At 39.8% G+C, this 12,166-nt stretch overlaps 1 protein-coding gene across 1 annotated transcript in view; it reads left to right on the top strand.

Moving 5' to 3' along the window:
* Positions 1-11,638, top strand: part of ARRDC3 (arrestin domain containing 3) — a 14,181-nt gene extending 2,543 nt beyond the window's left edge. Inside the window, exons 2-8 of the mRNA XM_009330305.1 lie at positions 1,219-1,300; positions 3,828-3,975; positions 5,216-5,318; positions 5,737-5,993; positions 6,411-6,573; positions 7,402-7,556; positions 8,850-11,638. Of these exons, the coding sequence (XP_009328580.1) occupies positions 1,219-1,300; positions 3,828-3,975; positions 5,216-5,318; positions 5,737-5,993; positions 6,411-6,573; positions 7,402-7,556; positions 8,850-8,906 (965 nt within the window). The 3' untranslated portion in view covers positions 8,907-11,638. The remainder of the gene's footprint in view (positions 1-1,218; positions 1,301-3,827; positions 3,976-5,215; positions 5,319-5,736; positions 5,994-6,410; positions 6,574-7,401; positions 7,557-8,849) is intronic.
* Positions 11,639-12,166: the final 528 nt, after the last annotated feature.

The raw sequence follows: 12,166 nt of genomic DNA, 5'->3' as shown, positions 1-12,166 counted from the left end.
GCTCGTCTGTGAGGAGGAGACCGGCCGCGCTGGGAAATAGAGCCGCAGCCAAAAGCGACGCTCCCCCCGTCTCAAAAAGAAAAAAGTCTAAAAAAAATTTAAAAAAACCCACCAAGAACACCCTCACGCTGACACACAATCTCTCCCTTTCGGAGCGCTTTCCTGACACGCACTTCGTGGCGCTGCCTGCTGAAGGTGCATTTGTGTCGGTAGCTTGCTGGTGGGGGCTTTTCTGGTTTATTTTTCTTTTTTATTTTTTTTTTCTGAAGCTCTTCGGCCTTCGTGGTGCAGTGCAGGAAGGGGAGCATCGGCGTTTCCGTAGGACAGTGGGAACTTAAAATCTTCCTGTGTGCCTGCGTGCTTCCATTAATGCTTCAAACCATTAAATAAAAGCGGTTGCCTTTCGCATTGTCTTCACTGTATCACCTTTTACTGTTCCAGCCCTTCTTATGTGCGAGACGCTCAATTATTTTTCTCTCAACTTTCTATTTTGATGGAGTCAGCGTTTTTCTGGTTTTATGGTAATTACTTTGGAATAAACCGCTAATTGCTTGCAGTGTTCAAAGGTGGTCAAGAAATCATGACCATACACAACGGTCAGCTTTCTTGGTGGAACCAGCAAATACCTGGGACTTGCAGCTTGCCATTTTATGTGCCCCTGAATTTGCCTGGTACTTTCCAGGCAGTGCTTGTACACCCTTCTTTTTTTTTTTTCCCCCTCCCACTTTTTTGGCGATTAATTTCTGGACGCTGTTGCCAGGCAGGAGATAAAAGGAAGCCGAATTACTAAATTTAATCTTACGCAGCAGACTTTGTGCAGATAGCTTAATGCTGTTAAAGAGCCATCTCTATTTCACTTTAACTAGGAGTCGCCCTGGAAAGCATGATTTCCATTACAGATCTTGCAGGCAGGCCTTGAAATGGCAGCAGTTGCAACTGTGTCACTGTTCAGAGGCGGGATTATAAATTAAGGCAAATTAACCTCTGCTTCTCTGTAAGGTGAATCTGGCAATCTTGCCTACCCTTCTGTAGGTAAGGTTTGGCCCTGCATCCAGCGGTTAATACGAATGGACCAGAGACCCTTGTTTCTGGGATGCCGCATTCGTAACTGCTGTAACGAGTGTGTAAATCCCTTTTATTCTGGAAGAGAAGCCCGTGTGATGTATAAAATGTGTGCAGGTGGACTAGCATGTTGTTGTGTTTTTTTTCCCCTCCTAGACGATGACAATTCAGAAGAAGGCCTTCACACCATCCATTCGGGAAGGCACGAATATGCATTCAGCTTCGAGCTTCCACAGACGTAAGTGCCCGCATGCAGTCCTTGGGCCCTGCTGCCCACCCGCCTGAGCAAAACTCCTGCTGTGGGTGGAGGGGAAACCTTTTCAATGGTAGCAGGAATTGTGCTCCGACATGCAGCGGAGGACATAATCTCGTTAAACTGAAGAGGTTGCTTTTAAACTGATACACGCTTCCTTTGTCTCTTTTTTTTTTAATCTCCACAAAATGGGAGCTCATTGCTGCCCAGTTGCTCACTTTCTTTTGACCAAGTCCTGCTGACTTAACTAGGTCTTCCAATATTTTGCCCCTTCCCAAGAGGAGGGAGAGGAATTTGAACCGTCACTGGAGTACTGCAGAGTGGCTGAGATACCTTCTAACCCAACCAACAGTTTACTGGAGCCATGCAGACCAGCAGATAAGGTCATAGCTGAATTGTTTGGGCTCGGTTTGGAACAGATGTGGCAAGTTTAACAGTTTGAACAAAAGAGGAGGTGGTTCTCGTTTAAATAGGATGTATGTATCCAGGCTGGCCTTTATACAGAAAGCCTGGATGGAAATTAAGCAGAATGATGGGTGGATGAAGCAAGAAAAATTCCTGTACCTAATCCCATTTGTCGCAGAAAGCAAAGGTGAAGCAAGAGTGAGAGCAGAAGTGTTAATATTGTTACCCCACCCCCAAAGTCCGAAATGTGTAATCTAGACATGGTGGAGGGAAGATTTATACATAGAGGAGTTACCAGTATGGAAATCAGCTAAAAATACGAGTTTCAATACAAATAAATAGATAGGAACAGAGGGAGTCTCAACATGGATGGAAAAAGGAGCCTTTTGCTGTAAAAGGCAAGCAGTGAAGTCATTAAGGTTGAGAAAATTTGGCAGTGTGTTACGTGAAATACCTCAGTACCTAATATTAAAGCTAATAAACCATCTGTTTGTTAGAGGTGCTGGTTTTAGCAAAATGTGCAGATGATAAACGCTTTTAGCGGTCAGTTTCAAAGTGAACAGCACAGGACTTTACAGTAGAACTTGCTGGAAGAGTGGAGAAGACCTGTATACATAGGGATTTTTAAAGACCATTTAGCATTCTGTGCAAATCTCAACTACAAAAAGAAAAAGGCTAATACTAATGCCCTTGGAAGGGGCATTTAAGTATGCAAAGACGAAAAAGCGTTACACACAAACATGAAATGCTTCGCTTGAAGTGAAGCAGATAGCCAGCAAAATATCACAAGCATTCGTCAAAACACAGGTTCTTTTTAAGCGACCTGAAACAACAACTGTGAAACCAGCTGTTGATAATACTGAAAAAACAAAAGCTGGTATTAGAAGCCTGAAGTTTGACACTGCCTACTTACTTGTTATTTTGTGTCCGTAGAATACTTCCAAAATGTACTTAAACTACAGAGCAACAGTGGAAAGACAGCACATGTTGGCCTTACGGATTTTTGCCCTAAAGAATATGGGGCAGGATGAAACACTGAAGACCAATTAGAAAATCCTTTCATTTGGATTACTGGGATAAAAAAGTAAACATTTCAGATGTGCCAGTAGAGAAGTCAAACCTGTAACTGAAAGAATCATTCCAGTTGAAGTATTAGCATGGTTAATATTACTCCCTGTGGAAGACATGGAAGTTTTGCAGATAATTCATGTTTAATTTATATATTGCAATGTATTCAAAACTCAGTATAATAGGAAAAATTTACTTGCATAAAAATAAGGGAAAAAATCAGTTACGGAAAACTGCTGTTAATTGGAGATAACTGGAATATAAAGATTTTTGTCTTTGATTTTATGATGTTACAGGAAAAAAGGTGATGCTGAAAGGCTTGGAGATCCTTTCCACTTCATTTTTCTCCAGCTCCCAAAAAGGACTTCTCTCATCTGCCAAAGTTCAGAGCAGAATAGGCTTGATGACTTTATGTGTGTTTCTATATGCTTATATATGTACATCCGTATACAATATAAATGTTTTAAGCTGGTCTCATCAGGGTAGAGGAAAATTAGAAGGTACTCAAAATAGCCTCTCTCTTCAGAACTCTAAATTGAAGTATTTGCTTAAGGCGAAGCAAACTACAAAAGTGCTGAGTTGCAGCTAAAATTAAGCTGACACTGAGATACCAGCCAAGTAAACAATAGACAATTATTTACAAAATACGATATCCAAAACAACAATTGGTTGATACTAATGCTAATTTTAAATTGGTAGTCCTAATTTGGCCTTAAAAGGGCGTGCTTTACTCTAGATGTGAAAGTGGCCTCTTAAGTTTAAAGGAAATGTGTATTCTCCTGGCATTTTCTAGTACAATTCTTCAATTGATTCTTAAAATCTATGCAAAACTACAGTAGGATGAATCGGAGATGATTTTTTCTCCCATCTTTAATCTTGAATTTTTCTGAGATATGGAAACTTTGCAAATAAGTTACGCTGCATTAAATACTACAGTGCACTAAAAATGCAGTTCTACATACTAATCCCTGATCTGATCAATTGTATCATTATTAGACAGAAAGACTTTACTCAATTTTGACCTTTGTGTCCTGCACAGACCACTTGCTACCTCATTCGAAGGCAGACATGGCAGTGTGCGCTATTGGGTGAAAGCCGAATTGCATAGGCCTTGGTTTCTACCAGTAAAATTAAAGAAGGAATTTACAGTCTTTGAGCATATAGATATCAACACTCCTTCATTACTGGTAAGAATTGACAGAATTACTAATTCTTTGTTTCTGGCATAAAAATAAGTATAATAAGTGAAACAATATCCACACCTAATTTTACCTAATATTTATTCGCTAGTTTAATTACAGCTGATCTTCTAAGTATTACTTCAGTTCAGCAACTCTTTAACTACTGGTATTTTGAAAGCTACGTTTTCCTATTCTTGGAGTTGCTTCACATTTAAGATATGTAAAATGGCTTTGTCAATTTAAATTTATAATACTAAATTGTAAAATGTCACAAGGAAGGAAAATTTCGTGAACTGTTCCTCTTTGATTTTGAATAAAGAATAATCTGTGGAAGGAACAGTGAAACTTAATATTATAATGAGAGACTGCTAACTTAAAAATGTAAAGCAAAAAACGTACTGGCGTGCATAATTGATAATTTCCATATGGATAGTTTTCTACCAATGGGGAGAAATTATCATAATTCGGTATAGTCTTTTTCTGAAATGTCATTGCACTAAAATAATTTCAATATCACAACTGCTTTCAATGAGGATTTGATTTCAATCTGGCCTAAAATTCCTTTTTTTTTTTCCTCCTCCTCAAGTTCTAATCTATGGAGGGGGAAAAAACCTCAGAGTCCATTGAAATAGGTTTCTTGTGTGTATGGGTGAAAAATCAGACTTGCAAAGGGACATTGGCGTTGCACAAATTCCATTAAAATCAAAGGACTCGCATTTGACTTTAATGGGCTTTGGATCCAGTCCTGAATCCTGATAACCATGTAAAACAACAAAGTCTGTTTAAGATAGATGAAACAGGATCATTCCAAAACAGAGGAAATAGCAGGAGTCAGGGTTACAGTACTTTTGTTTTTTAGTTATTGTTTCTGAAATACAGTGTACTGGAAAGATGTTCTAGTTTACTGATAAATGAAAAGCTCTGCCAACAATGTGTTGGGATATGTAGGCTATAAAGCCTTTTCTTCGGTTACACAGGTTTCCATGTATAAAAACTGTTCTAAGTGTGACTGTAGCATGAAGCGTAGCAGGAAAAGCAGTGTTAATGCGTAATGGAATCAGAATAAACGTTGTATCTGCATAGTGCCATTTAAATTGCTTGAGTTTTTTCCTATAAGTAAAACTAGCTATGTTTATCAAAATATGTAGTAAATACATCATTAAAATAACTTTTTGTGTTGATTAAAATAGATGAAGAGATTAATGGAACTCTTAATTAAATGGGCAATGTTGTTCTTTTCTTGCAGTCACCCCAAGCAGGCACAAAAGAAAAGACTCTCTGTTGTTGGTTTTGTACCTCAGGCCCAATATCCTTAAGTGCCAAAATTGAAAGGAAGGGCTACACCCCAGGTACGTAACAGAAGTAATTATAGGAAATGTTTTTCCTTCCCTTCTAAAATGACAGTTTGTACTTACTGCTTTCATATAAACGAAATACTTAAACTATCAGGACTTAAACTATTCTTACCACCTCAGTCTGCATTTGGCAATCTTATTGCCAAATATACTTTCTTAACTATGACTAACTTTGTTAACTAATGCTAGCTGTGTCTCCAGATTGTCGAAGGACATTTGCTTTTATTAGACCTGTGCATTTCTCTTTTTAGATTAGCTTGTCGTGATCCTATCCCTGTTAGCATCAGTGGATGTTTTTCAAGGTAGAGCATTGCTGGAAGCATCCGGTGCATTATAACAATACACAGAATGTGGCGATTTGCTTAAGCTGCCTTGTAAATACAAAGAGAGCATGAAATTCTGTTTGTTTCAGGTGAATCAATTCAGATCTTTGCTGAGATTGAGAACTGCTCTTCCCGTGTGGTGGTGCCAAAGGCAGCCATTTACCAAACACAGGCATTTTATGCCAAAGGGAAAATGAAGGAAGTCAAACAGCTTGTTGCCAACCTGCGTGGGGAATCCTTGTCATCTGGCAAAACAGAAACCTGGAATGGCAAACAGTTGAAAATTCCACCTGTTTCCCCTTCAATCCTTGACTGTAGTATAATCCGAGTGGAGTATTCACTGATGGTACGTTGGATGGTCTGTTTCGCTCAAGCATGAGTAGTTTTCTGTCATTCCTTGCAAATTGGTAACAAAGCATTCTGTGCTAACTAGTTACAAAAGAAATACATATCCTAGTATTAGCGTCCTGACAGGAGTTCTGTAAATCAGTTTAAATCATGCATGTCCTTAAAACAGTTGTGGTGTGCCAGCTAAGCAAATGTGTTATGGGTAGGCAACATTTCCATGTGAGGGCTCATGTTAAGAATCCTGAGCTGCTTTTGACTTGAGGAGCTTTTTGACTCCATTAGGGGCATTGGCCCTAAAACAGACAGTAAGAAACTTGTGGAAAATTCCATGGATGGAGAACTTAGTCTAATAATTATGAAGAGCTCATACAAACCTACATTTTAATCATACACCTCTTCTGTTGTTGTTCTTTAGGTATATGTTGATATTCCAGGCGCCATGGATTTATTCCTTAACTTACCACTGGTCATTGGTACCATTCCTCTACACCCATTTGGTAGCAGAACATCGAGTGTGAGCAGCCAGTGTAGCATGAACATGAATTGGCTTGGTCTGACACTGCCTGAAAGACCCGAAGGTAACTTGACAATACAAATCACAACCAATTTGCTAGTCTGTTTAGATTTTTGTCTGCTTTATTCATTGCTGTCGTGCAAACACACCCAAATTACATCCTTCGTAATAAAGCCCACAGGAAGTTCCTTGTGGCTGTTTCCTTGCCACCTGCTTGTTCTGTGTAGAAAGAACAGGGTTCCTTCCCTGCCTTCCTCTCTCAAGGACAAGCAGTGAAACCCAGCTGCTTGGATTGGAGGCTGGCACAACGGAAAGCGCAGGATGCCATTGTACCTGTGCAGAATTTATTCTGCCCCCTGTATCCCAATTGCATCCTTGGTTATAAGGCATTGTAACCTGTCACAATAGTGCTTTACGGTGTCCTTCACCAGCCTTAGTAGCCAAGGTTTGTGAAAACATAATGTAATTCATTTCAATGGGAAATCTCTCTTGTCAAAGGAAAAACTCTGTAGCTCCTTCCCTCTGTTTTCACATACCTAATAACATCCCTTTATATGTACAAATCCCAGACTCAGATTTGTGGAGTCTGGAGGAATGCAATGTTCTATCATTACTACCCGTACAGAAATTCAGTATTCTGAGTTTTCTTCAAATTTTAAGGGGATAATTAAGCCACAATAAGCAGTGGTCAGTCTGCTCTTGGATTTGAGCATGATCTTGAAACAAAACAGCCTACCCTCCCCTTCACATTCAACGACTGTTAAAAAGTCACTGAAGTAATTTACCTACCTGCTGGTGCCTTTTACGATGAAAGTTTTAATATTTATCCTGCTACATATTTTGACATGCATAAGAACTTGTTGCTCAAACTGCGTGTGCCTTTTCCCTGCAGCACCTCCTAGCTATGCAGAAGTGGTCACGGAGGAACAAAGACAGTCCAGCCTTGCACCCATAGGTGCTTGTGATGACTTTGAGAGAGCGCTTCCAGGACCATTGTTTGCATACATCCAGGAGTTCCGTTTTCTGCCTCCACCCCTCTATTCAGAAGTAGGTACCTCAGACAGAATATGATGACTAATTCACTGTTTTTTCTGAATTCTGTCATGTGAATAAATGTAGGAAGTTGTTCCTCCTTCCTAAAATGGGGAGAAATCATTAAACTGATGAACAGGGGATAAGCCAGCTTCATTTTAGCAAAGTGCGGGTGAACTGCATCAAGAGTTTTCAGGATTCTTCACAATTCTAATGCTTTGTAGAAATCGCCAAGCTCTTCTGTACCCTCTTGGCAACTTCATTAAAACCTTGCATTACATACATAATACATTGCATTGGTTAACACCAATATTTTGGGTCTATAGATGCACAACACGCTAATGTTTTTCAGCTCTACTTTCTAAAACTACTCTTTCGGTGCATGTTTGGTTCTGTGTATGTAGTGCTTTCAGAAGTTCCACGTAGAGGAGTTACAAAGGTATTCTTTCTGACTTAGGTAAAATAGTGTCCTTTGGCTAAACCTTGCCTGAATTCACTGTTGATTTTTTTTTTTCTTCTCGAAACACTAATCTGCTATTGAGTGGGCAGAGAGGGGCATGTTTTTTGTGTGCTGGAGACTTCTCTGAGGACTTTTCTATAGCTTAACCCTAGAATACAGCTCCTAAGTCCTTTTCATTTTAGGTCCTTAAAGATTTAGAAAGAAGCCTACTTTATGCTCAAAAACAGTTGTATAAAATTAACTGATAAGAATGTTGTCTAAACTATATACTGTACACTTAACCTATTCTTAGTACCCAGTTTTGGAGACCCAAGTTAGCACGTTGTCCCCCTTCTTCCTTTTCTAGAAAGGAGGAGGTAAGGTGTGGAACACATGAACTTCTAAGACACTTCATGGGGTGTTTGAGGATTCATTACTTGTAAATTAAAAGTAGAATGACTTTTTACAGATAACTTTTGAAGCAAAATGTCTTCTGAAATGAACTAAATATTTCTTAAGTTACATTTTTAGTGATGGGTCAAGCTGTCTTTTTAGTGTACAGTAAATAATCCAGATTTGTGTGCTACTAAAGCAGATTTTTTCCAGTTTTTTATTACTTCTTTGTGCTTATCCTTAAATTGCCATTGGCCTGTCGTTCAAAATTTTCCACCATGCTCAATCAGAATTTTGTCTAATTGACTAGAGGTTTTTCAGTTATTTGAATAACCTTTGGATTGGGGATGCCATTTACCACTATGATTGTCTTAAACTTGTGAATTTTGGTGGGGTTTTGTTTGGATTGGTTTATTTCTAGCAATTGACTCTAACAATGGGTTGGGTTGTTTTGTTTTTTCTCCTCTTTTGGTCAGATTGATCCAAACCCAGATCAGCCCACAGATGACAGACCATCTTGCCCCTCTCGTTGAAGGAATCCATAAGAAGCTGACTTGACTTGGGTTTTGAATCGTACCTGCCATGTTGAAGGTCAAGGCGTCATAGTGGAGACATACTTTCAGAGGAAGTGGTTTTGCTCTTGCCTGTATGGTGAATAAATGAAAACAACCTGTGATCATGCTTTGAAGCCTACAGAAACATTGTAGGACTGCTCCACATGCTTGAAGACCTGAGCTTTCCCCCTCCCTTAAATACTGGCACATACTAGGAGCAGCCTTACTAACCTACAGTCATGTGTGTCAAAACACTCAAACCACATTGTAAGAGAGGGATGGCTTCCTCTTATGATTTGGAAATTTGCACATGCTCATTGCTTATCTTGTGCGGTTCAGTGTCACTACAGCTTTTTCTCATTTGTGCCGGACTTGTTGTTACCCCCCCACCCCCGGTTATTTGTTTGTGGTCCGCACAATAAGGAGCAAAAGAAAGCTTTGACAAAAAAACAACAGCAACAGACTTTGACAAATGCACTGACTTTTCTTTTTTTTTTTAATTTAATGTAGCCTGGACTTTACCTGCATATGCACATGCTCAGAATTGTCCTAGTAGGCTGATCATGTATCACCTCTTCAGCTTGGATCCTATTGTGGATTTATTTACAAACATCAAATGCCTTCAAGCCAATCCTTCTTGCTGTATGTTTTGCAGCCTACTGTAGTAGATAAGCAACAGATGTGGGGCTGGGGTGGGGGGTGGAGAGTTAATAGAACGAAACTAATAGACTTCATCAAGATTGTATACCTTCTTGATTTCTTTTAAGAATTTGTTGCCTTTCTACTATTCTCGCAAAGCAGCATTTTGTTACAGACTGCCTAAAAATCACTTAATCTCAGGTGAACTCATCACTTGCCAAACTGTTGGAATGCTATTTGTTTTGTTACGTTGCACTGTTGAGTTACTTCTTTTTTTTTGTTTTGTGTTTGTGTTTTGTTTTTGTTCTTTATTCGAGAGGGGGATCTGGAATAGGGACATACACAAAAGTTAGAAAACCTACCCTCATTCCCATTTCTCTTTGTATGTTATAAAGAAAAGAGATGTTCAAGTTGTGAAGCTTTAAAAGAAAAAAATAAAAAGGCACAAATGAAAGCCGCACCAGTAGACACCAGCTCAGCCTCAAAAGCATTTTAAAAGGAAATAGTCATACACTGTCTAGATTCATAGACAGACTGATATCTCAAGTAGTAGGGATGGGAAGGGAAAGTAAATTTATTTTTATATATAGTTACCTAATCACCAAAAATTCTATATGTAATGAGTCTCTAGTAGAAAGTATATTTCAAACTGCAGGAAACGCTTGGACTATGCTAAGAGCTCAGTTTGTGCACTTTGTATTATCTTCAGGGTTTATGATACTGTAAAATAGTAAGACTAGAGGTATAATTAAACTGGGCAAGATCGGTGTTACCAGCTGTACTCGGATACCAGTTAGCTAGAGTTGCTTTGATGATTGCATCTTCTGTGGTACTCTCAAGAGCTTCAGAACAAACAGAACAGCGCATTTCACCACACCTTAATTCGGACTGCGAGAAATTCTGTGGAAAGAGCACTCGCCCTTGAGTGTGCCCCAGGGAAGAAGAGAGTGCAATGGAGCCATTAGATGTGCTAACACCAATACCAGCACTTAGATGCTAGAGATTTACAATAAAAGTCAACTTTCCTTTTCAGAAATCGTGTAACACAGACCATTGACAAAGGGACACGCTTCTGGTGTTGACGACTTAAATCAAGATGTAATCCATCAAGTATCTATCTCCTTGTGCAATAAAACAGCTCGGAAGGGAGCGGGAGAGGGGAGGCTGGTGTTCCTGCGTGGTGCTCGTTCTTAAAAACCTCTGCCTCGGTTTTAAGGCTTCATAAATGCGACACGATAGGCTTTTCCATAAGTGGCCTTCATGAGAACATGAACGATACTTCATGTTTAAAAAATGACAACAGGGTGATAAAATATTTAATGAGTCGCGTTTTAAGTGATTCAGTTAAAAGGCTTGGGCTTTGAGCAGGAATATTGGACGAGAAGGAAATTGGGTGATGTCTTGCGTTATTAGGCCAATTTTGTGAATGTCCCTTCCCTCCACCCTCTCCAACCAGACAATTATAAAAGCTGATGGGATCGTTGGCATAAAAGGGCATTTGGTGGTTTTACTTTTTTTTCCTTTTTTGTTACTTTAACAGACTAGGGAACAATTGCTGATATACATAGCATTAAAGTACTTCTCACAATACAATGGGAAATTGCGTATGAAGCAGGATTGACCAATATCGTCGTAATTGACATGGCATCACAGCCTTTGTGATTAGAGTGAAAAAGTCTACAACCTTACCAAATAAAGACTTTCAGTTTAAATTACGTTGTTTGTTGTTCAGAGGCATTACTCTTCCACAAGTATTGGTCAATTCTCAGCGTTACAAAACATGAGGTTCACAGTTGTAGCCCAGTATTTGATAGAGAATTCTGATCTGAATTAGGAAAAAGTAAGTAAAATCCAAACATTAGAGAAACAAAGTGCAATATTAAATGTTTGCTTTATAGATTATATTCTATGGCTGTTTGTACTTTTCTTTTTTTTGTTTTTAGTTTTGGTGCTGAATATGTCCTTGTAGACTCTGTTTCAAGAAAACAATATGTGGAAAACAATTTAATTTTTCCTATTGCTCTTCCTTGTGGAAAATAAACTTTTGTAAAAAAAAAAAAAAGGGTTTTAAATGTTTTCAGTGTAAGTCATAATTCTTTATCCATGATCTAAATACTCTCTTCAAAACATGTCTGGGTGTAAAATAATAACTGCGAGGATCACATAATACAGGAACTCGCTGTAGGAACACATGTACTACCTGCCTCAAACTAGATGGGGAAAAACTGTCATAGAACTACACCACCGAGTACCACGACAGTGCGGTTCCAGCACTTTCCCCCGGCCCCTTTTATTTGCATCGGTGGCCTCCCGGGGCCGGCTCCCAGGCGGGAAACTGCCATTTCCTCCGTGGGGGAGCGCCGGTAACGGGCAGGATGCGCACGCCTTTCGAGGACGCTCGCTCTGCCGCTGCAACCGTGGTGACCCTCGTTCCAGGACGTACGGCTGGGGGGGCAGTGAGGGGGGCCGCGCGCCTTTTGGTGGGGCTGGGAGGAAATCGGGGGGAAGGGGAATGACGTGAGAGGCCTGGTTTGCAGCTGGGACTCGGGCACGGGGCTTGGCCACCCGGGGGGGAGAAGGGGGCCGTTGGCGTCCCCCTT

This window comes from Pygoscelis adeliae, unplaced genomic scaffold (assembly GCF_000699105.1).
Source record: "Pygoscelis adeliae isolate BGI_AS28 unplaced genomic scaffold, ASM69910v1 Scaffold178, whole genome shotgun sequence".
Taxonomy (NCBI): Eukaryota; Metazoa; Chordata; class Aves; order Sphenisciformes; family Spheniscidae; genus Pygoscelis; species Pygoscelis adeliae.
The sequence above is the reverse complement of the archived record's forward strand: the minus strand, read 5'-3'. Positions and strand labels throughout refer to the sequence as shown.